General features: G+C 54.6%; 1 protein-coding gene and 1 long non-coding RNA gene across 3 annotated transcripts; one reads left to right on the top strand and one right to left on the bottom strand.

Annotated features, from left to right (window-relative positions):
• Positions 1–799: 799 nt before the first annotated feature.
• LEMD2 (LEM domain nuclear envelope protein 2) lies at positions 800–18,142 on the bottom strand. 2 transcript variants are annotated; one of them, XM_082732443.1, is made up of 9 exons: positions 17,361–18,142; positions 15,731–15,771; positions 12,622–12,697; positions 9,534–9,610; positions 8,610–8,689; positions 6,780–6,925; positions 5,605–5,706; positions 5,420–5,522; positions 800–2,450 (listed from the first exon to the last, which is right to left on the bottom strand). In XM_082732443.1, the coding sequence occupies exons 1-9, from the start codon at positions 18,094–18,096 to the stop codon at positions 2,300–2,302; spliced, it is 1,512 nt and encodes a 503-aa protein (XP_082588569.1). In that variant the 5' UTR covers positions 18,097–18,142; the 3' UTR covers positions 800–2,299. The 2 variants fall into 2 exon arrangements, with proteins under 2 accessions (XP_082588569.1, XP_082588570.1); XM_082732444.1 differs by lacking the exons at positions 12,622–12,697; positions 15,731–15,771; positions 17,361–18,142 and adding an exon at positions 11,807–12,077 and having other exon boundaries at positions 9,534–10,210.
• On the top strand, positions 17,023–22,575 carry LOC309865726. The gene is made up of 2 exons (XR_014312247.1): positions 17,023–17,231; positions 22,195–22,575. It is a non-coding gene; the product is annotated as an uncharacterized lncRNA (long non-coding RNA).
• Positions 22,576–23,885: the final 1,310 nt, after the last annotated feature.

Below are 23,885 nucleotides of genomic sequence, written 5' to 3'. Positions count from 1 at the left end.
TTCTGGGTGCTTTGATGGTCAGTTTCTCCACAGAATTTCCCGCAGATGGTGCTCCTGCACCAGCCACCACCTAGAAGTGGGCCGTTGTGGAGGGTGCAGCAGGGCCGACAGAGAAGGACGCCAACCCCCATGCCTGCAGCTCTTCCCCACACCCCACTGTGCCCTCTGGGTAGGGACTGTCCTGGCGGAGGGCGATGGGCCCCCGGAAGCTCCGTGAACCCTTGCACTGCAGACCCCCATATGCCTAGCGCCCTCCCTCCCAGACTGCCCCCGGGGCCTCCAGAGCAATGGAGGCCCAGACACTGGTCTGTGGCAGACATTCATCTCTGCCTCCTCAGAGAACACAGTCTGCAGACAAGGAGCCCCAACCAGCCTCACTCTGCTCTTCCTTCCTCCCCCTCCCAGGGCTGAGAGGGGCTGAGCACCACCCGGGAGTGTCTGGGGCCCTGCGGGGAAGCAGAAATGGGGCCGAGGATGGATGAAAGGTTCTACTGACCCTCGCCCCTTGCACACACTCACAGGGACCAGGTGGGCATGTTTTGAGCTCAGCCCGCCTGGTATGAAGGCCATGCAGAGTGATAATGGGGAAACTGAGGCTCTGGGAGGTTTGGGGGCTTGCCGGAGAGCCTGTTGGTGAAAAGGCTGGGTCCCACAGCGGGGTGGGGCCAGCCAGCCATGGGAGAAGGCTCAGGGCCCCTAGTCAGCCCACCCCACCCTCCTCTTCTGCTGACCTTTTGGCAAGCTGCCATCCCTTACAACGTCACTCTAGGGGGAGAACCATGGACAAGAAACACATCCATTTTTAATAAATAGTTTATTTATCCAATAGTTTCAACCCTGATATTGAAGCCTGTTGCAGTGTTATTCTTCTGGCTGGAGCCTGATTACGACTGTTTCTTTGCCACGGGGCTGGCACTCAGATTCCAGCCCCGCCGATCATCCAGATATCAGAGGAAATGAGAGAGTATTGCTCAAATGAGGGAGACTGGAGCTTTATTAGAGAAACAAAAAATACCAGAAAGACCGAAAGGGGGTGGTTGATGCCTTCTGGAGGCAGCTGTTTCGGCCCGCTTGCCCCTCTCCCGCCTGCTGCGGCTGAGAACATATGGGAACGCGGCTCTGCCGGAGAGGCTCCCCGCACTTAATAAGGCCCCCGCGAGGGCGGTTCTGGAGCCGGGCTCCGCGCCGCGGGCTGGCGGGCTGTGCTGGGGGGGCCGTGACGAAGGTCTGCAGCGGCGCATGCACGCTCCCTGGCGGCCAGCAGGGGGCAGCCGTGCGGCCGCCGCACACTACGCGCCCCGCGCAGCTGGGGTCGGTGCCGCCAAGTTCTGGCTCCACTGCCTCCCCGTGGGGTGGCTGTGGTCGCCCTAAGACACGGTGACCGTCGCACACCGGAGGCGCGGCATTCCCAAAGTACCGGAATGCGCATCGTGGCCCCACACAGTGCCGTGGCTGCGGGGCTGGTCTAGAACGAATACTCTGTGAGAAGCACCGCTCAAGAGTCCCGGAAGCCCGGCCCTGGGAGGCTGCCTCCGGCGGCCAGAGATGGTGGCGGCGGGCAGCCCTACCCTCCTGTCTGCTCTCAGGCCCCTGTCACTGCTCCAGGTCCTCTCAGGAGGCCACCCTGGCAGCTCACTCCTCCTGACCTGAGGGTTCCGTGTGCCAGGACCTGGCATTTCTAGAGAGTTCTTCTACAGTACATGTTCTACTTTCTAGCACCTTATCCCTTCGGGATAAAACAGGCCCCACCCAGCTAGAGGACAGGCTTTCTCCCCTCACCCTTGAGCTCCCAGGTAACACCCTCTGAAGGCACATGGACCCAACTGCTCCCCAACCCCTGCCGCCCCAGTCTGCCGTCCCTACCCGCCTCCCAAAGGCACGATGCCCACCCTGCTGAGTGCTCGCCAGCGGTGGGAGAGCTGTAGCCCACCGAACTGCACACTTGCTCTGCAGGGTCTCACGGCTGCTCTTTCGTCTTTTCCCTGCATCAAAAACAAACCCTTCTCCCTTTTTCTGCCAGCAATCAGGGCAGAGAGGATCGGACCAACACAGAGGACAAGCTAGGCACTTGGCCTCTGGCTCTTCCCCACTGCTGCCCTTCAACGAAGCCCATGCTTTCCTACAAGCTGATCTCTGCAGAGTCTTATAGACAGACCTTTGGAACCGGAGTCGGGAGGAGGGTGAAAGTCAAGGCAAGTGTGAATTCAGCACTGGCAGGTCTGGTGGCCTTCTAGCGCCCCTGGAGGGGACTGGCCTGGGATAGGCCGACTGGGAACAGGCCCCCCTCCCCGCCTGGGATTTATCGCTCGGAGTCGGAGAAGGAAGAGGGCTTAGTCCATCTCCACACCAGCATATCTTCTCCAGCCACGCGGTGGGACTCTGTCTGGATTCGGGATTCGTTGGACGCCAAGAACTCCACAGCCCGGTCCCAGACCCGCTTCATGCGCCTCCTGCAAAGAAAGGAGCCAGGCTCAGCAGGCCAGCAGCGCCCCGGGAGTTCCGTCTGGCACTGATCAGAGAAGCGAGTGGGCCTGTGTAAACCCTTTGTACAAACCGAGGCCAAAAATCCAGGAGCCCGGATGGAATTTATCTGTGGGAGGAAAAGGCGTCAGGTACTAACAGAACTCCTGCAGAGGAGAGAAATTTCTTGAGCCACAGAGAAATGATTCCTCAACCTTCTCTGCTCTAAAAGCATTCAATTAAAGGGAGCTGAAGGGAGCCAGAGGTGACCAGAGTACCCCCAGGTGTCCGAGTGGGAAGGGGCTGTGCCGGCCTTGGCCAGCTCTTGCTGGGGCCTGTTCCTGCAGCAGCCCCAGTCAGGCGAACCCCCACCAGTGCTGGCTGCATTTTAATGCCCCATGTGGGCCAATTAAAGAGTGGCCACTGGGCTGCTGAGCCCAAACTCCACAGTACTTTGGAGCACAGGAATGAGCTCAGCATCTAACTGGGGAGGCCAAGAAACCAGAGCTACTCCTGGAACCAGAGCTACCAGGCAGGGCCCCTTCTCTGTTGGCTCCCCGGGGACTTGCAATCCCTTGGACAGCCCCCTATAAACTCTTTTCCCTCCAGGCTAGACAGGAAGTTTCCAAGGCAGTCAGGGAGGGTTGCATTGACATCTTCTCTTTGAGTCCCTGTGTTTTGTCAGCTCTGCACACTACCTCCTCATGCCCCCTCACGTGGAGAGGGGCTGGGGGTACGTCCATGTGGGAGAAGGAGAGGTTCAGCCTGGGGGCGGACAAAGGAGCCTGAGGCGGCCTGTGGGTCAGGAGTTAGAGTGAGGGTGCCAGGGCTTTCTATCTCGGGGGTCAGTCCTGCCACCAACAACCCCTCAGACGGTTCAGCAGTCCCCAGTTGGCTGGTCTCACACCAGCCCTCCTTCTCAGGCTGCCCACGAACAGGTACTGATCGACGCCCTGCTAGCCAGCTGCTCTTAGCTCCCCTGCCTTCCTTGCCAGCCAGGCTCCCCAGCCCTCCTTCAGCCCCAAGGGCAGGCGCTCCTCTGCAGGGCCGAGGACAGTGGAGGGTTTGGCTGTGATGGCAGTGAGGGCTTGGCTACGCAAATCAGGGGCCCTGGGAGATAAATTGAGGGGCTGAGAGCCAACAGGGGGTGAGTCTCCTGGGGTTCACTGCCAGGGCTCAGTCCCCATGGACCGCCATTGCACCTGTGGTCTCTGCATGGAGGCTGGGCAGCTCAGGCCCAAGACGAGCAGTGGTGGTGCTCTTGCTCTTACTCCCGTTGGTGTGCAGGCCCCACCGAATGGAAGGAAGCCCGAGAGCATCAGGGCTGCCCTCGGAGGAGCGTTCTGGCTATGCTCTGACTTAATGAGTGGTGAGGCCCTCTCCTGACACACCCGCGCCCCACTTCCCGAGGACCGGTCACTACCCCACAGCAGTTTCCTTATTCCCTCCCGGGAAGCAAGGCCAGGGACTTGGGCTTCTTCCTCTTCCCACCGCCTCCCCGAGACCCAGGGGTGTGTGACCCATAGCAGGAGCTCAGTAAACATTTGTTGAGTAAATAAGGGGCTTCCCTTTGCAAGGCAGTGTTGTTATCTCCACTTTGGACGAGGAAACTGGCTCAGAGGGGCCATTACCCATGGCCACATGAGGACTCTGGGCAAGCCAGAAATTTGGTGGCAGCATGAAAGCACCAGGTGACATTGCCCCAGAGGGCCATGTGGCTGCCTTGTGCTCACACCAACAGCAAGCACTGGCCACTGCCGGGATCCAGCTGCCCCTGCTCAGCTCCTGCCTGCACCTCCCCAAGGAGGAGGGGGGCCTGAAAGTTCTTAAAGCATCTTCACCTTTAAAAGGGGTCTTCAATGTTTTACTCTATCAATTCCTCTTGGGTTGCACAGAAACACCACCAGCAGTGGATCTTCAGCAAGTTCTTAGTCTCCAGGTGCCTCAGTTCCCTCCTCTGTAAGATGGGACACTCGCCGCCGTCACCTCCCATGACTGCAGCAAGGAGTGAGTGAGCAGGGTGGTGTCTCCTGAGGGCCCAGGGCAGTGCTGGCTCCCAGTGAGCACTCAGCCAGTAAGGGCTCAGCACCTCCTGAGGGGATGGCGTCTGGTCCCACACCACAGCAAGCTCTGAGGAGGGCCCACAGCCTGGGCTAAAGTCGTGGCAGGCGCTGGGGACCCCATCCTCCAAAGCTACCCGCGCTGGGTTTTGTCAGGCTCCATCCAGCATCTGCGGCCCAGGCATGACCGTGGCCTGCTCCCCTTTCCCGTGCAGCTGTGCACCCTGGAAACTGAACCCAGCCACCACTGCAGAACCCTGCTCTCTGCTACAGGCATGCACATGTACATGTGCACGCGTCTGTGGGACGCACGTCACGGTATTTTAGGTAATGGGTCATGGTTCAAAATGTTTGCAAAACAATCTCCTCCTGGCTAGTGACTGATTCAAGAATATACAAGTCACCGGTTCCGGCCAGCAGGGCCTCAAGGAGTGTGTCACTTGCAGCTTCTGGGAATGTCTTCTGCCCATGAGAGTGACCCGTCTCTCCCCTGCTGCCGTGATAAGGGAGATGTTGCCCCCACTGCGGCAGGCTACCATCTTGTGACCAGGGGGAACTCTACACCAGCTCACAGAGTCTGTGGAGGCGGGGACCATAAGCATCGCAGAGAAACGGAACCAGAGACCCGACTCTTCTGTTCCCAGTGTCCACAGGACTCTGGACCTCCACTCACAGAAACCCAGCCTGAGCCACCGCGGAGAGGAGGGTGCCAGTCACCCAGAGTCAGCCACCCAGAGTCAGTACAGACGCTCACAGGGGCTTGTTTCTTCCAGAAGCTTCTTTCAGAGCTGCACTTGAGCAGGGCCAGAGGTGGGCACAGCCCTCTCCCCGGTGCCCCTCGGGGCTGCACTGCCCGCCCCCAATAATTGACGCTCTGGGCCTCCTCCCATGGCACTCACCGGCTCTGTGGAGGGATGAGGGTGTCGCGCACGTGCAGGATGCCCACGTATGGGTAGCGCTCCATGTCCTGCTCCCAGTCCACGTAATGGTCCTGGACCACGTCTGCAGGGCAGGACAGAGGGCAGGACTGAGGGCAAGGACCTTCTGGCAGGTGCCAGGAGTCCTCTCCCTGGGGGCCACGCACCTATAATCTTCTTCACCATCTCATACATGGCTTGTTCCTCTTCTTCCAGCTTCCGCCACCGGTATTTCAGGAGGATCAGGAGCCCCCATAGGAAGGCCAAACCTATGAGGGAACACGGGCCCCATGACTCCGTCACATCCCTCCTGGCCGCTGAGCCACTGGCCAGGTCTCAGGGTGGGCCGGCCGCCATGCCGGAGGCGGTGGGGGAGCAGCACCAGGGTTCTGCCTACATGCCTGCAGCGTGTCAGGCCCAGGCCACCCGCAGCAGACGTGGGCCATGGAGGTGCAGGGGGTAGGCAGGCTATGAAGTGATCATGCTCCTCCCGCCGGCTGTCACCACAGAGGCCTCCCCAGCTGCCCAGATTGCGGCTCCTCCCAACCTCATTCCGGGCCTTTCATCTCCTCCCTTGTGAACCGGAACACGGCATTTCATACATATATACATGTGGGGCCCTTTGTATTCGGAGACACTGCTGCGGATAATGATGTCTGCACCCGGCGGCCTGAGGGAGGGAGCCGTGTGCACGCCCAGATGGCCTGAAACTTGTAACTCTGCCAGCTCTGCAGAGCGGCAGGTCCTGTGACTCGGCCTTTGGCCTTCAGAGACGCCCCGAGGTCTCTGCTCAAAGGCAGCCCCTGATGTCAGGCGACAGGATCTGTGTTCGGATTTGTAGCTCAGCCCCCTGGGCCTTTCCCACTTTCATCGGGTACCTAGAGCTCCCAAGGAGATGTTTACATTGTTCAGGGAATAAAATTAGGCCAAGGTCCTGCTGCGCCTTCTCCTCCTTTGAAAGGCTTGCCCTCTGAGGCCCTGGAGGGTTGTGGGGAGATGATGCTGGGCTCCCGCCCCGGGCCAGGCTTCCCCCCACCACTCCGACCCCGGGGACCCTGATCGTCCTGACCCTGATCAAGGATATTTTCCAGTTACCCTCATGCTCCTGCCACCAATCTCTAAAGATGACCTAGAGCAGAGGCTGACTTGTTCATCTCCTCTGTTTTATTACACAGACCTCAGGTTCACTAGATAGAAATGAACTCTCAGGGCCTGGGTTTCTAGAACTCATCACTCATGCCTAGGAGCGTCCCTGAGCCTGGGCTCTGGGGAGGTGCTGTGTGAGCAGTCCCCACAGCAAGGATGGGCTGGGGTGGGGGAAGAAGGGCAGCCGAGGACTTACACCAGAAGAAGATGAGCACATTGGTGACTGCGGTGAACAGGGCGCGGCTCAGGCGGCAGCCCACACCCATGCGGGGGCGGGCAGACTCCAGGCAGACCACTTTGTCCACAGTCGTCACCAACTCCGATGGATCTTCCCCCTTCAACCTGAAACAGGACATGGGGCTGCAAAGACGTTCCCAAGCTCCCAAGAGCCCTGGGATCAGCCCTACTTTAGAGCAGAAAGAGAAAAAAGGAGGAGCTTTGAGGCCTCTACTTGCTTATAAAATTGACTTAGTATCCTGGTTGCATGCTTTCCAGAAATTTCCCACGTTGGCTACTTAGAAAGAATAAAGCTTTAAAGACGGCAGCAGGCTTGAACCCCTACCGCTAAAGTGAAGTCCCCCTCTGTCGGGTCTTTTGACAGCCCCTCTCAGCATGTGGAAGATTAAACTGTAAATTGGATTCCCACCTCCCAGCACAGAGAAATGGAAATGTTTACTGAATCGCTGGCTTTGCACTGCATGGCAGGAACTGAGAGTCTGGGAGGGTGTGCTTTTCCTCGGTGATGGGGATAAGAAGGCACATAGGCTGTTTAAGAGTAAAGATGGGGTGCTGTGAGGCTCAGGGAAGGACAAGCAAAGGACTCTCTGAGGCCAGGCCCCGGCCCCATCACCTCTAGCCTGGCCCCTAAGAGGTGATGTCGGGATGTGTGGGGATGCCCACGCCTGCACCTTCTTCCGGCTAGTTGACAATCCCGCGCTCCAGACCACACAAGGGAATGCCCAGTCCCTGAAGCGGTCCAGTACCTCACGACCCACTCTGAGCACCGGTCATCTGAGCTGGGCTTGGACACTCTCCTGATAGCCTTCCCCCAATGTGAAAGGGTGAGTGCCATCATTCTTCTATGCTGGCAGCTTTGGTGAGTGCTGCGGAGGATAAAATCCATATTCTCTCCTCCCCTGTTCCTAACACACAGGAAAATCACTCAGCCACTCAGGGAAGCTGTTTTTTTTTTTTTAAGCCAACGAATTTTAATCGTGCCCTGCATCCAGTGAGCAAGCTTTAGGTTGAGCTGCCCAAGGGGCTTCTGGTGGAGGCGAGGCCGATAGAATTAGTAGTCTGGGTGGGTTAGAATGGAAGGGAACAAAACCCTAGAGTGTATTTGAATATCAGGAGCTGTGGCCTGAACAGAGACTCCCACAAACCCTGGAAAGCGAGAGGGAGCCGGGAGCCGGATGGGGGTAGTATGGTCGGTGCGCCCCTCCCCCACAGGCTGACCAGCCAGCTGGGGCTTCTCAGGAGGAAGAGGGGGCTTGCCATCTCTACTAACAGAGTTCCCCAGAGACAGAAATGAGGTCGAACTGCCCAGTCAGAATAAAATTCAGTATTTCCTTTTGCAATGTCCATGCTGAGTAAAAACCAACAGACAGAAATGTTTCATCTAGGAAGGAAAACTAGCAGCGGACAAAAGGAAGTGCAGAAAAATGCCTTCTCCAGCAACCCTATGGAGCTGGTAAATGCAAGGGGCGCAGAGTGAGTTACTTGAAACGCTTAGCTAGAACACTTGGCTCACAATCCAACACCTGGATTTTGTGTCTTATCTTCAAATGGCTCTTTATGCTGCTGGCCCCTGCCCCACCCCCAACCCCCACTTCCCTGGCCCCGAATGCTGCTTCTTTCCATTGCCCCGCTGCAGGCTTAGCCCACAAGGACTCAGCAGGGAGACCTGCCTCCAACTTCCGCCCTGAGACACATCTGTGAGTGCTCAGCAGCCGGCCAATGGGTAAGGACCATGGCTGCAGGGGCCTGTGGCAGTGTCGCCACCCTGTGAGGCCCCGCCCACACTCACCAGATGCCCACGTCTTTGTTACTGCTCAGTATCCAGGTCAGTGCGGCTTCAAACTTGGCGGAGGAGTTGCCAGTCACATTCTGTGGGAGGGAACAGGAGATTAGTGCTGTGTCTGGGCGGATCAGCTGGAACATTATTCTCCTCCTGGATTAAGGAGGCCTTCTCCCGTGTCCTCCGCAGGCCCCAAAGCCCCGTTCTGCTAAATGCACAATAAAGTGGCAGGTGGAAATCTGGCCGATGAGAGCCAAGAAAGAGCTCTACTGGGAGGAGTCGATGCAGAAGCACAAAAGAAAGCAATGTAGGCCTGAGGTAGCCAAGACCACAGCATCTTCTCAAGGACCAAAGTGTGAGGTCAGAGAACTGGCAGCTCATCTTGGGGAAAATAAAAAAAAGGGGAAGGGGGGTGGGGGCGGGGTAGGGTGGGAGGCCGGTGGCCAGTCCCTGCCCCGCTCTGGGCCTCAGTTTCCTCATCTGGGAAATGACAAGGAGCTAGGTGACCCTTAAAGTTTCTGCTGGCCCCCAAGTTCCAGAATTCTATCAAACTGGGGCCAGGCCAACAGTCCAACAGACCCTGAGCAAACTACACAGCGAACATAAAGTTAAGAGCGGATAGGCAGAGTGCAGCTCCGTAAAGCTGCTGGGAAGGAAAGAAAAGTGGGGAGCAAGTAACAGGGCCCCTGGAAAGAGGCAGCAGGCCGGCTCACAGCCCACCTTGGACCAGTCACCCCTGCTGCTGCCCAAACTGAAAGTAGCCTAACACTCAGAACTAACTTTAAGGAAAAAAAAAAAAAAAAAAAAGGGAAAACAAAAAAGCCAAAAAGCAAACACAAAACAAAAAGGGGAAAAAAAAAAAGCAGGGCTTGCAAGATCAGTACAAAAGCACGAGGACCTCTCGGGAATGGGTAAGCACCGCAGCCTACTTACTGCTAGGTACTCCTGGGCTTCCATTACAGGAATGCATTTGCTTTTTAGCTTCTCTGGATTTCCACATTCAAAATTACCTAGGAGGAGAAAACACACATTCAAACACAAAAAAGAGGTGGAAAAAAAATTATTCGGAAACGGCCTAAAAAAACTGCAGCGAGTATCAAGCCATCAGCTCTGATGGGGAGCATGTGGCCCCGCGACTCCAGCTTCCGTGGGGCATCTTCACTCCGCAGCAAGATCAAAAGCCACTTAGCTTGGATCGATTCCAGATCATTAAAACCTGACCTGCAAAGCAGTGTGGTGATTTGCATTAAATGACTAAAAAGCTGCCCAATCCTAAGGTCTGTTTGCAATTGATCCCTAAAAGGATCAGACAGATAGCTTTGGAAGGTACCAGAATGGCACTATAAATAAACGCAACCTGGGAGAAAAGAAAGGCTGGGAAGCCGTAGGCACTGCAGGGATTCTGACCGTGACACAGGCAGGTGACCTGGTTGAGGGGTTCTGGGGATGTATGTCCAAATGCCCCACAGAGAAAAAGGGCGTCTCTGTGCTGGGCAGCGGGGCCTTAGTGTGGAGCCCCAAGGTGCTGTTCCCATCTGAGCACCCTAGGTGACCAGCTCCCACCTAGGAGGAAGCCCACCCAGGGACATCTCCTTGGAAAAACCTCTGGCCTGTAGGGGAATCCTGTTGAACCAAATTACTCTGAACTTGGGGGCCTGCCACAGTCACTGGCTCTCGACAGCCCACTACCGCCCACCCACCACGTGCTGCTTCCCGCGGGTCACCAGGCTCCTTGAGAGCAGGGACAGCACATGGTGCACCTGCACAAGACCCTGAAGCCACAAACTCTTAACCTGGTGCCGCCTAGGGGCCATGGAGGGCCAGTCTGTGTGCTGGGGGAGGAAGTGGCTGAGGATTCTCAAAAATCTTGAGAATGAACTACAGCTTATCCCTCTAATGCCGAAGTTGATTTTGACTTTAGGGGATCCCTGAGATCAAGTTGGCTTCACCTACCGTGCCCTGATCGCCCTGCCCTGCTTAAGCCTGCCTGGATCATGGCCATGGTCTCCTAATTGGTTTCCTCCTCTCCCCCTTCCCATCCATGTCTTATCAACAGGAGTTTAAAATGATTCTGCTTAAATGGCACTACTACACCTGAGCTGCTGTCGCCTTGGCATTCCTGGCTCCTGGCTCCTAGCACCTCTCTCCCCTGCTTGAAGGCCTCCCTGGCGTTCACTGCCTACGGAGATCAAGCACCCGTGGCCTGCCGTCCACAACTGGGCCCAGCTGACCTTTCCAAACTCCATCCCTTGTTTCTCCTTCCCCCGTGAGGCCAGCTGCTTCCATCCCTGCCCCTGTCATTTCCTGCCTCTCTGGCTCTGCCTTGCCCCCCACATACATAGAATCAACCTTCCTTGGGCTTCAGGGCCTGGTACAGACACCACCTCCCCTGTGCCACTTTCCTGACTGCTCTGGCAACATGCCTCCTGGAACTTCTGGCCTCTCGGTTCTCATCCAGTCATGCCTCATAACAGCCAGTGGTCAGGGACATAGGTGGTGTGTCTCTTCTACTAGACCAGAAGCAGCCTGTTAGCTGCAAAGGCCAGCACAAGGCTCTGCTTACAGGTGATCTGTGGGGGTGGTGGGGTGGGTATAGCCTGGTAGAGCCCTCATTCCCCGACAATGAGACCCTAGGGTTGCCCCTGACTTGTCAGAGGACAGAGGGCTTATCAGAGGACAAGAGGCAGTAGGCTCCCTGATGGCATAAGCCAGAACCATAGTCAGAGGGCAGGAAGGAGAAATGTCTACCAGCATCCACAGCTTAAGACAGAGTTTCTCTACTTTATACCCTGGAGGTCTTCTGAAAACGCAGACTTTGATTCATAGGTTTGGGATGGGTCCTCAGAGTCTGCATTTCCATCCAGTAACCTCCTGAGTGATTTGACTGGTTCCCGGACCACAACTGAGTCACAAAGGTCTACAATATCCTCTTGGGCCAGAATTTATATTCCAAGCACTTGGGCCGCAGAGAAAGGCCCCTGAGGCCTATGGTGCTGTGAGCTCCCACTCCTACTGCTCCTCCTCCAAGCTCCCAGATGCCTCTCTGCCCATCACCGGTCTCCTGCCGTTCAGGAGGGAGGTGGTGGCAGAACTCGGGCCAGTAAGACTGGCCCCAAGGGCTGAGGGCCCAGTACAGGCCCATCTAGCCTCAATTCCCTAGCAACAACTTTAGAAAAGGCCCCACAGGTCAGAGGTGTCTCTGGAACATCTCGTAAGACTGAATAGCTCCATCTGGTTCTTGTGCCAAATATATTTCACCGGGGGCATAAGCTTTGGTCATTACCTATGTTTTTAGCAAATGATTCTTAGAGGTGTGGGGACGGGTTATCTCTGGCCTCAGAGAACAATTTTCTAAATAAAACAGTAGGGGAGCCTTCCGAATGGATGACTTTTTAGGGGGTATTCATGGGGGTGCTGAAAATGCCCTCTCCTAGAGTACAGGACTTCCTTTTCATTTTGTTTAAAAAAAAAAAAAAAGACCCAAGACCACTTGGTGGGATAGGAAGATGGTTTCTGAGACAATAAAGGACTTATCCAAGGTCCTCCAGCCAGATGGGGTAAATGGGACCAGAAGTGACCCCGGGGCCCTGGCAAGCTGGATGGACTTGAGTGTGACTAGCCTACCTTGCCGACCCCTGGCCCCTGCACAGGCCTCTCCTCCTGGCCTGGCCAGCCACCTGGTACAGGGAGGCCCTCCAAGTCAACAGACCTGCACTGAGGAGACCTAGGGCGTGCCACGCCCCCTCCAAGGCAACATGAATGCCCCAGACCTCAGGTAGTGGGCATCCGGAGAAAGCAGAAAGGCTTGGGGCCAGGAGCCCTGGGACCCTTCCAGGGGATATGAGAACCAACTGTAGGCTGAAAGGAGATGTGACTGAGTGGAAAAGTGGGGAAGGCAAGGCGTGGTTTTGCAGGATGTCTTCCGGGAGACATCTGGCATCTTAGCCGCCTGCCAGCCAGCCCCCACTCAGCTGCTGAGGGTGAAAGCCCACCACCCTGGGGCTCTGAGAGAGGCACTCACCGGCTTGGATGGCCAGAAAATTGTAGAGCTCATGCAGCAGCTCCAGCAAGGCTGCCTTCTGCTTGGCCTGACAAAACTGGAAGAGCACAGGACAAGCAGTCAGCAGAGGGGTGATGGCCGGGGGGGCTCCGTCTATCTGGCTAGGCCTCCTTGTCTGTACTGTCAAGGGCTGAGCAGCCCGGAACCCCGCAAAACCCACATTCTCCAAAGGATGGGTAAGTATCTGGTTAACCATAAAAGCTGAGGGAGAGCTAAAAGCAGCCCCGGTTACTGTCTAAGAGGCACCCCCGGCCTCTGTCCTGTAACTCTCCTCGGAATGAAGGCCATGAGGTTGCGGGAAGATGTGGTCAGGCCTCCATGGTGGGCCAGGCAAATGCCACACTACCACGGTCTCGTCCCTCCTTGGGCCATTCCCGTCTGTTTTTGGAGAGCCAGGTGTCTTCGTTCCGCCCATAAATCATCTACTGTATGCATGAGCTGCAGCAAAGGCCTCATCCTAGACATCCAGATTCTAGACTGGAACTGCAATATCTCTAGGCATCTTGAAACGGGGGAACGAAAGTCACCCGTATGAGGACATGGGCACGGGAATACAGGCACACCTAGCTCTCCTGCACCCGCAGCTGAACTGAACCCATTTTGCTAGGCTGCTAGCTTGAGAATATTTAAACGGAAGGCTGCTGTCCTCGAGAATGAATGACAGGCCACGGGCTGTCAAGAGTCTGCACCGACTCCTCACCACAATCCTGACCGCACCCCAATTTCTCAGATGAAGAGCTCAAGGTTTAGAGACCTGCTAGGACCCCAAGATCCCACAGATACCAAGTGCTGCAGCCAGTCACCTCTAAGCCTGCCGCCCCCTGTAGACCTCCCCTGGGGTGTCATTGGCCAGGGCGCCTGACTGACACTGAGGGCCAGGGCTTGGGGCCTGCCTGGCATGACAACTGCCGGAGGAACCACAATAATTTCCTTCTTGGGCTCACTTGTGGCCCTCATCTGCAATGTGCAGGGCTTGGTTTCTCATAGTCTCAGAGGCCAAGATATGTACCCTCGTGTTGCCTAAAGACCCAAAAGCCTTTACAGGGTACAAAATGGCAATACCAAGATTTACAAGTATGACCATGAACATTCTAAGACAACTCCCAAGTCTGTAAGTGGAATCAGGTATTCAAGATACCTTTTAAAGACGAATGAGATGGGAAATGTTGATGATAGAAAATGTAACTGAATATACACAGAGATTCCAATTCTATAAACATACATACGCAGATAGGTGAGAGGGGGAAGGAAACGCCCCCAAAATGTCAAAGGCAATTTATTATCTCTTGGTGGCAGATTCATGGCTGATTTTGTCACACTTTTCAAATTTTCTACACTAAACATCTCTTACTGTCACAACCAGAAAGAAAGAAAGAAAGAAAAAAACCCACAAAAGGACAACAAAAGTGGTCACAACGAGCTCTGTTCCAAACTCACCGACATTTAGGCAAAGCAGGGCTCACACCACCTAAAGGGAACAGGACAGAAGGCACCAGACCACGAGACGGCCTGCCTGAGACAGCACACCCACTCCCAGCCTGTCCACACGTTTTCAGCAGCACAAAGGCAGAAAGAAAAACGCTAAGTGTCATCGTTGGCTGAGAAGGGAAAGAACATGTATATCTATAACTCCAGTGCCCATCTGGGTTCTGGGGGAGCCTGAGAGTCGCACAAAGAATGAAACTTTCAGCAAGAGCCTCACCAAAGCCAAGAAGCGCCTCCCAGTTCCTGTGTCCGCCCTTCACAAAGACCAAGAGCATCCTGTGAAATCTCAGCTCAGTGGCGCCTGCCGACGATGCCAGACCCTGCTCTCGGATGCTCAGAGGTTGTAAGTCCCCAGTCTGCTCACTGGGCACGTTTTTAGCAAGGCCCTGGATTGTGCCTGTCGGGGCTCACTCAACTGGGGTGAAGAACCAAGAGACAGAAACCAGAGAAATCTTACAGACTTGTTGCCCATTTTCTGCTTTCGGGGTTCAGAATTCTAGTGTTCCGTCTGGCCACTACCTATTTTTCCGGGCCACTTCCTGTAATCGTCAACGGTGGTTTGCACAACACGAGGGAGCTGAAACTTAAGACGAATCTGTTTTCCCAAAACAACTGAGAGGCAAAGATACTTGGTGGATGAACACAATAAATGAATGTTAACAACAAAACAACCCTTAATGCACAGCAGAAGCCAAAGAAGAGATGAAACCTATTATCTGCCCCAGGCCACCCCTTCAGTGACATGGGTAAGAGACTGAACACATGACCCCGTATTGTTTCTTTCCCAGCCGCTGGGCTGCTAGACATGGAGACTGAGGCCTCCAGAGAAGCCTGGCACTGCACACTTAATAATTAGACTACTAAGTCATGCCCTCTGGCAGCAAAAGGCTCCTCCTGGTAGGATTTATGACCTGAAAATTTACTGCCTCCTATCTTCCCTAGACTATCACCAGTGCCAGCATCCCAGCTCCCGGCTAATGCTAGGGGCATGAGTCATAAATGGATGGGGCTGCTCGCCTTCCCCAAATATTATTTGTAGGGAACATTAAAGCTTCATAAAACAAATCTATAGAACTGGGAGGACTCATTCTACTTCAGATATATTTAAAACAACCTCCCCCCATCCCATGATGTTTCAAATCCGAACGGCACCCGTCAGTCAGCCACAGACGCACTACCAGAGGGCATATGGACCTGAGAAGCCAGCCTCCGGGTGCTTAAAACCATCAGCTCTTCCTGGGGAAGCCAGGGTGCTTGAGCGGTCCTTCAGCCCCCACCTTCTGCATCCCCCTAGATTGACTCAGGCAGAAGATCAAAGTCCCCAGTGCCGTGATTGATGGGAGAGCTTCCATAACAAGCCCAGGGTTGGATCCTGGGAGTTCAATTCTCTCTGTTTCAAGTACTCCTTCGCCTGCCACAATTGAGTCTGACACAAACACCACAGAACACGATGTGATTCTGGTACATTACAGGAAGCACTCCTGAAAATGAGCCTATTATGATCTTTTTCGGGGCCAGCTTACCTCCTGGCAGAGGCTAACATCCTTGGGAGGAATAACAAAAGCTTAGAGGAACGCAGACTCACCTTATCTGTTTTGCTCTCACAGTCCACTGGCAATAATTTCACTGAGACCAAGAAAAGAAACACAGAGGAAATTAAACGTGTGGGTGGAGGAAAAGACTGCAAAAAAGGGACCAGTCTCAAAATTCAGGGGAAGTAAAACATTACCAACATAAGGGTGGGGATCAGGAAGGTGTCATCTAAGTGGCGGCATTTTTAAAACACAGACAGTAACACGTAAGAGTTTCCCAATCCTGGATTAGGAATGAGGATGAGGGCAGCTAGGTCCAAATCCTAGCCGGAAATGATGAGCCACAGGCTCTTGGGTAACTCAACCACTCTGAATCTCCGTTTCATTTGTAAAATGGGATCGATAAAGCTTCCCCTGCTTAACTCAGGGAGTTAACCTCCAACAAGTCAATATACATGATGGTTTTGTAAATTGCCAACAGTGATATGTTGAACAGGGATTAGTACCATCATGGGAGGGGCGCTCCAGGTAAATCTCAGTATATATCCAAGAGCTGTGGTCTTATGACAGTAGACTCACTGTTGTGGTACCAGTACAGTCCCACGACACTCCCGGGTCTGCTTAATTTCTTTAGCAGGTGGATAAACTGCTCTCAGAGCCAAGAAATTATTTGGGTGTGTGCACGAGTCTGGTATCCCCGTGAGCCCACAGACTCGTTCGTATACCCAAACACCCATCTGCTGCAAGAGCTAAGACACAATTTAGCTTCTCCCTCCATCTTGGCTGTTCCTACTAGGCGTGAAGAGATGTGGCCTTGGCCTGAGGCTGGGAGCAGGATTAATCACGATGCTTTCCAAAGAATATAAAAAACTGGTGCACTCACAATGTCACTTTATACTTAGACTTTAAATTTATACACTTTACCCTTTAAATTTATAAAGAAATGATGTCTATGTTGTTTTCTGTTAGACTAAAGCCCAACGTTACCCAAGAGGCAAATTTCCCTTTTAAGAAACATACCAATCCTCAACTCTTCAGGAAGCATACTGTATCCTGCAGACCACTTATTGGCATGTCTAGTCACTGAAGTGTGGACAGCAGCATGGCTGGGAACATGAACCCTCTCTGCACACACTCCAGGAGGATAATGCAAGCAAGGATAAATGCCTCCATTTATATCGGTTTAAACTCTTCTGGTGCTGCAAAGCTGGGAACCCAACCAGATCTGATCTGTGGGCAGTGAAACCTGGGGTGCCTTCAAATGGGCACTAACGTGTGAATGAGCAAGAGATCCAAGTTAAGAAAGAACGAAAAACGAATGGGGGTGGACCTGTCTGTTGGATAGGGGTGTGGTTTTCTCTAGATGGGGGAAAGCCAGAGGTTGAGGTGGAAGTGACTAGGAATGAAGACTGCTTCCAGCACGTGGTTGAAAGGGAGGTTGGCAGGGAGGGTTAAGGCAGAAAATGAGAACAGCAGAGAGTGAAGACAGAAATTACTGCGGGAACTCCAGCCCTCTTCTCCCACAGCGGGAGGAAGGAGAGTCAGGGTCTGGAGGTAAGAAGACAGCCAGAGGCATCCGACAAGGCCCCGGGAATGTGCAGCCTGGCGCTGGGAGGACCGGGTGGCCGTTCTGGTGGACACTCGCGCGCCCGGGGCCCTCCCCTGCGCCGGCCCGGGACGTACTGTTGTCCTCCGCCTCCTGCGGAGCCGAGGGTTTGCCCATCTTCACCCAAAGGATGCCCAGGAAGACGAGCAGCAGCCCCAGGCTGGCCCAGAACAGGAGCCGGGACAGGTAGCGCTCCAGCCGCCGTCCCGCTTCGGGCCGGGCCCGCGCCGCTCCGGCCGGGCCAGTTCGCGCCGCCCGCGAGCCGGGGCGCGGGTCCGCGCCTAGGAGGGCTGAGGGTGGCCGTGCTGGGGTCGGGGTCGGGGTCGAGGCCCACCAGCGACGAACTCCGTGGCCCGGCGCGGCCCTGTCGAGCGGCCGGGCGTCCTCGTCCTCCTCGGAACTGCCCCGGACCGAGGTGCGGCGCCTGAGCGGCGCAGGGCGGGCGGGGTAGGCGAGGCCGCGGCTCCCGGACCAGGGAGCCGCGGAGGCCCCAACATCGCCGTAGGCCCCGGAGGTCGCGTAGGCCGAGCCCGAGACCGACGAAGAGAGCCAGGGCTCCGCTCGCAGGGAGGCCGCGGCGGGCCGTGCTCGTAGCGGCGCCTCCTCCCGCAGCCGGGCCTCCTCCCGCAGCCGCTCCTCGCCCCGCAGCCGGGCCTCCTCCCGCAGCCGCTCCTCGCCGCGCAGCCGGGCCTCGCCCCGCAGGCGGCGCAGCTTGTTGCGGTAGACGTCCCGGGTGGTGTCGGTGATGGGTCCTGGCTGGAAGCCCAGGGCCTGCAGCTCCCGCCGCAGCTCCAGGTCCGACAGGCCGGCCATGGCCAGGACGCCGCCCCCCACCCGCCCCCGGCGCGCACCGCACCCGGAACTGCTCCCGCCGCGGCCGCGGCGGAGCAGGCGGGGCCCCGCGCCATGATGGGAAGGTCTGTCTGGGTCGCCATGTTGAGAAGGTCCGCCTCTGCCTGATTGCCGGCCATGATGAGGGGGTCAGAGTCGGCCTTTTTGGCCGCCATGTTGGGGAGGTCCGAGGATTTTTTTTTTTTCTTCTTCCCCCCTCCTTCTTCCTTTTTTCTTTCCCCTCCTTGCTCAGTCCGTCTCCTCCGGAAGACCGATCAGGGTTTCTTTCCGAATATTCCGCCCCATGCGCGGTCCCTTGCCCTTGGTAGGCATTCAGCAAAGTGTTGATGAATTACCTAATGGTGAAATAATGGATGAATTGCTTAATGGTGATAAGCGCCAGTGGAGTATGAGGAGATGGGATTCTTTGCCTCTGTCTGTGCTTGGGGAAGGGCTTTGTTTGGCCGTGAGCTAGATGCCGGAAATGTTCTGAGACCCTGTCCGACTTCAGGTCGAGGGCGGTAGGCCTCCGTGGTGTTTTCCTAGGAGTTCGCTCTGGGGTGGAGCTCCGAGGGGATGTAGGCCCTGTCCCAGGTCCTCTGCCCCAGGTCCATGCCACGGGCCTCAAGGAGGCAGAAGACCCAAATGCCCTTGGGCTTGAGTGGGCAGTACAGACTTCTGGGAGGAGCCCGTATGTGTGGGTAGTGGGATTTTTCACAAGAGATGGGTAGAGGAAGACCCCCGAGACACAGTCTTGTATCACTTGCGAGTTTAGGCTGGGGACTCCCAAATCCTACGGGCGCCACTTTCAGATGTGTGATCACATCCAATTAACATTTATAGTCTGCTGGCCAGTAAAGTTGGTAGGGCAGTTATGAGGATTAGAACAGGTAATTTGTATGAGAGGTTCAAACAGTGCCTGATAGGCCTCCTAAGTGGTGGTGGTGTTGTTTTTTTAATTTATTTTTTATTTATTTTCAGCATAACAATATTCATTATTTTTTCACCACACCTAGTGCTCCATGCAATCTGTGCCCTCTGTAATACCTCCCCCCTACCGCCCCCGCCACTTCAAACCCCTCAGATTGTTTTTTAGAGTCCATAGTCTCTCATGGCTCCTAAGTGTTTATACTTAATCCCGCTCTCTGCAGGGGCAGTTTAGGGGTGGGGAGGGCCGTTTTAGAACCTCCCATAGGGCACCCTATTTGATTACAGGAAGTGAGAGGCCCCTAAGGGAAGCATGGGGGAGTGGTGACAAATGGAAACTGAGCTATGGCTCACAGCCTCCTATTTGTCTCCCTCCCCTCTTTGTAAGCCTTCCACATCCTTCTCCAGCTTCCTGTCCCAGACGTTTGTGGCTGCCCTTGGCCTCCCAGGTACCATGCCACTGCTACCCTTCCAATGAGGTTCCCCCCTTCCCCACCCGTGGCCCAGCCCCCGCCTTGTGTGTCCCTATTCCTTCCCTGGGTCCTGGGCAAGGCCCCTCCGCCAGTGGTTTGCATCTCTGCCACTGCCACTTGCTGTCCCACTGGGGTAGTCCTACACTGGCCACAGTTGCTGGGAAAATTACAGCCTCTGCTGTCGGGCTTCCATTGTTAGCCTCCCCATCTCCCCCAACTTAGCTGTTCCCATGTGGTGCAATTTTTCTCACCAAGTGTTGTTTTCCTTTTCTCTGCCTGTGTTTGCACGGACTGCCATGAATTTGATATAGTGATTGCCTAACACATACACCACATAATAGTATTTTATTTCTTTCTGAAGCACTGTTTGCATGACAAATGAGTTGGTAACATTTGTGCAGCTCCTTGCAGCTGTGCAGTTCAATATATAAGGAACGAGCCTTTCGGCATCAATACTGGCCCCGTGTATTCTAAGAGGGCTTGAATCTGATGCTTAAACAAAGTGAACATTCTGGCACTTTGCAGAGTTATGGTCTATTTCATCACAATGGATCCCAGGACGATTTAAAAATATGTCCTGAACTGGAGCCACCCCCAGCAGTGGTCCCCAGTGTGGGCTTTGTCAAGCCAGGCTTGGGTTTGGGGCTGCTGCTGTTGATATACCGACCTAGGGCCCAGTGACCCCCACCCGCCAAGCCTGTTGTCTTCCCTCTAGCCTGGAACCCATCATGTCCTCAGGCGTAGCTTTCTGCCCCCCTGCGGTCCATCCTCTGTCTCCGTGGGGCTTCTAGAAGTTCCTGGATATCTCGCTGTGTCCAACGGGCCTTTGGGCTCATGTGCCCCCCGCCAGGGTGTTTGCCAATCAGTGCTCCCATGCAATGCCTGCCTCCCCCGCACCCCCTACCCTCCACCCCTGGAAGAATCCTCACCGTTGGATGGAGAAAAGTCAATCAGAAAAACCCTCACAAGGCAATCGTCCCTCTCAGGTCTGGGGCCTTTCCATGTACCCTGCCCTGGAAAGGTCCGGTTCCAGTCTGTTCCAGTCCTGGCCCTTCCATGGATTGATAGCCCCCTGGTCGCCCTCCACCCACATCGTCTGCCAGGACGCCTTCACCTGCTCCTTGCTGCACCCCCACAGTTTCTTCACTGCCCCTGGCATCTTCCCGGCCTGAGGCTCAGCCCTCGTCCTCTTCCAGCACCACTGCCTTGTGTTGGGAGCCACCCTGGAGGTTCATGAGAGCCTTCTCAGAGTTTGCCTCCTGGGTCGAGTATGGGAACACATATTTTAAAGCAAAGGGCAATATTGCAAAGTCAGCGGCTGCCCTGCATGCCCCCCTTTCTCCTCACTTTCTTGTGGGTTTTTTTTTTTTAGGTGAGCAGCTCAGGCTGCAGGCGGTCTTCCTGATTTATTAAAGGCAGAAGAGGAAAAGCAGGCTCCAGTGTCCAAAATCTACTTAGTAACCACATCCACACATTTAGCAGAGGTGAGGGGCCTCTAGGAGAAGGCTCTGGATTCCCAGAGGGCCGGCACACCGCCTGCCATCCTGCTGACCTCTCTCTGTTTCAGCAGAGCCTTAGAATAACAACAGCCATAAATCTTTTAGTGGGTTCCATTCGCCTTCTCCTCCTGCAAAGAGCCTTGCACACATTTATCAGGTCCTTAGAGACCCTGGGGGACCATGGCCTCATCCTTGACCCACCCCCTTGCCAGCCTTGTGCATTTCTCTGGGCTTGCTTGGAACCGTATCATGGGTGGTATCACACCGTGGAACAGTGGGGTGCTGGCAGAGTGTGATTGAAAAGTGGGGGACAAAGTGGGTGCCCTCTGGGCTCAGGTCTTGACAGGAATGGTCCCAGCACAGCCCAGCTTCCGGCTGCCTTATCTCAGTGCCCCCCGGGGAAGAGGAGAGCTACCTTTCATCCCTCCAGGTTAGTGAGGCGGCAAATATTGTCACAGAGAAACGCCAGAACAGGTATAATGGACAGTCCGGTTGGCTGCTTTTCACAATCAGCTGAAAATATAACAAAACTCTCATTCTTTTGGCCACACTTTGATACCTGTGGGTAAAAGTTCCTTTAGCGGCATGGAATATGTTCCCCGATGTCAATAACGAATTGTGTATGAAGAAAAATGTAATGCTTTCAGAACATTTTCTTTTGGGCTTTGTCCATGATTAGATTATACAAAATTACAGAGTACAGATATCAGGCAATTACTCTTTGCTTTTAACTATTCAATTTCATGGCAAATCCACGTAGCTCGGTAATTATAAAATCATACCGATGTGGTTACCGAGAAAATACCTCATCATCTCCATCTTGTGAAGCGAGGCTCAGGTTGCCCTATAATTACCCGTGGTCCTGTTAAGTGTAAAGTACATTCCAGACGAAGAGGGATAATCTGTAACTCTCCGTAATTGCCAGTTTTCTGGAGAGATTCTTGCAGAATTCACGGGATGAACCTCAGTTAAGATGTGAGGAAGATCGCGGTCCTCTCCTGCCTGGTTCCTCTGGGCACTTTCCCCTTTCCCATCCCTGCTCCTGGCTGTGAAGAGCTTTAACCAAAAGTGGATCTCTCTTTCTTTCTCTTTTGTGAAAATAGGGTCATTTTTGTCTCGGCTCAACTCACACTATCTTCCCCTATCCCTCCCTCCCCACCCCCCATTTTAATTTCTTCCAGGGCTCTGCCTGTCCAGTAAGCAATCGAGTCTGCTGTCCTGGAAACTGGAGGAACTCGTTGGAGAAAAAGAATTATTTGAACCGATTGTGAGAAATTGAACAGCGGCAGGAGGAGAAGGAGAGAAGAAAGGAGCGGACACATCCAACCAGGCAGCTGGGGCACTGTGCATACAGATGGAGGTGGTGGCTGGGTCCCTGTTGCGGCTCATTACTGAGAAGCACATCAGAGGCCACTGGGTGAGGGTCAGGGAGAACCTGGCTGCCAAGCTGAGCTTTGAACAGGGCTGTTCTGCAGAAGGAACCCCACCCTCGTGCCACCTAAGTGCTGTGGCTGCGGAACCAATTCCGTTTTCAGAAATGCAGATTGCCTTTGGCACAGCCACCTAGAGCTCTTGTTTCCTTCTTGTCACCTATTTCAACGCTACTCTCCAGCCCCAGGATCTTAAGGAAAATTCCCCTCACGCGGGCGGTGGGCGCGGGGGCGTGGGGGCTCGGAGGCTGGGGCAGGGGGAGTGGGAGTGGTGAGCGCCCCCATCTGGTGATGGGGGAAAGTAGTCTCATATAGCGACAGACCTGAGCAGAGAGGAAAAGACACAAAAGCTGTGTTTTCTGCCTTAGAAAGAGGACAGTGAGCATTTGGTCTGCTTTTTGGAGTGGCTTCCGTGGAATGATGTGAATGACACGGTGGAGCTCCGAAGGGCCAGGAGGGGTCTTGGATCCAGTTCTTCCCAATGGCATACTTTGTAGATTTCCCTGCCTTTCTTCCTCCTTTTCCTCCCCTGCCCTGTGCAGCCCTCTCCCCGTTTATAACAGGGTATCTTGGCAGCATTTCCCATAAACCTGCAGCTGCACTTGGGCTGATCAGTACATGCATGGGAAATTGTGGGACTGGGTGGTGTAAAGGGTCTGGGTTCCCTGGAAGGTTCAGGTGTCCCTCAGCAGCAGTCACAGTGCACCAAAAGTGTCCATTCTAAGGGTTGGTTTTGTCTGGTCCCGCTAACTACCAACTGTGGCTAAGCTCCCGCGATGACTGTGGTGGGTGGAAATGCCGAAGGGGCAGCATGTCTAATTGCTGGTAACCTATGGATAGCGGGAGCTGTGGTTCCTATACAGCCCCGGTTTATAAATAAATGAACATTCATTAATGCAAAATGAAATCAGAATGATATTTCCCATCCAGTTTTGTTTAGAAGGCAGAAATAAGTGTGTTGATGGTGGAATTTTGCTGTGGATGCTGGAGCGTAGAGTCACAAGATGATAGTAATAATAGTGATTTGCTGGTGCCTGTCCCCCGATCTCAAGGCACATATTACCACCTTGCATTTGCAAAGGCTCATTGAGGTTCGAGGGCTAGCTGGAAGTTACACAGCAAGGGGTTGAGTGCAGAAGTCTCACAACTCTCTGGCCCATTAGACCTCGAGCTTGCCCATACACAGAAAGTAGACCAACAAGGGTTCAGGAGACCTGAGTTCCGGTCCTTGCTCTGCCACTGGCTGGTGTGTGTGGGCAGAAAATGCCATCTTTTCTCAGCGGCACAGATCTTCTAGTTCCGTGGGTCTGACTTCATATTTGAACATAGAATTTATCAAAGGCACACATTTTGCTCCTGTACGTACCACCACTTACGGCCCATTCCAAATTTATCCCCCCACCCCCTTTATATGACCTGAGTTTAACCTTCCAAAATTAAAA

Source organism: Mustela nivalis (genome assembly GCF_964662115.1).
Source record: "Mustela nivalis genome assembly, chromosome: 5".
In the NCBI taxonomy this organism is placed as follows: Eukaryota; Metazoa; Chordata; class Mammalia; order Carnivora; family Mustelidae; genus Mustela; species Mustela nivalis.
The sequence above is the reverse complement of the archived record's forward strand: the minus strand, read 5'-3'. Positions and strand labels throughout refer to the sequence as shown.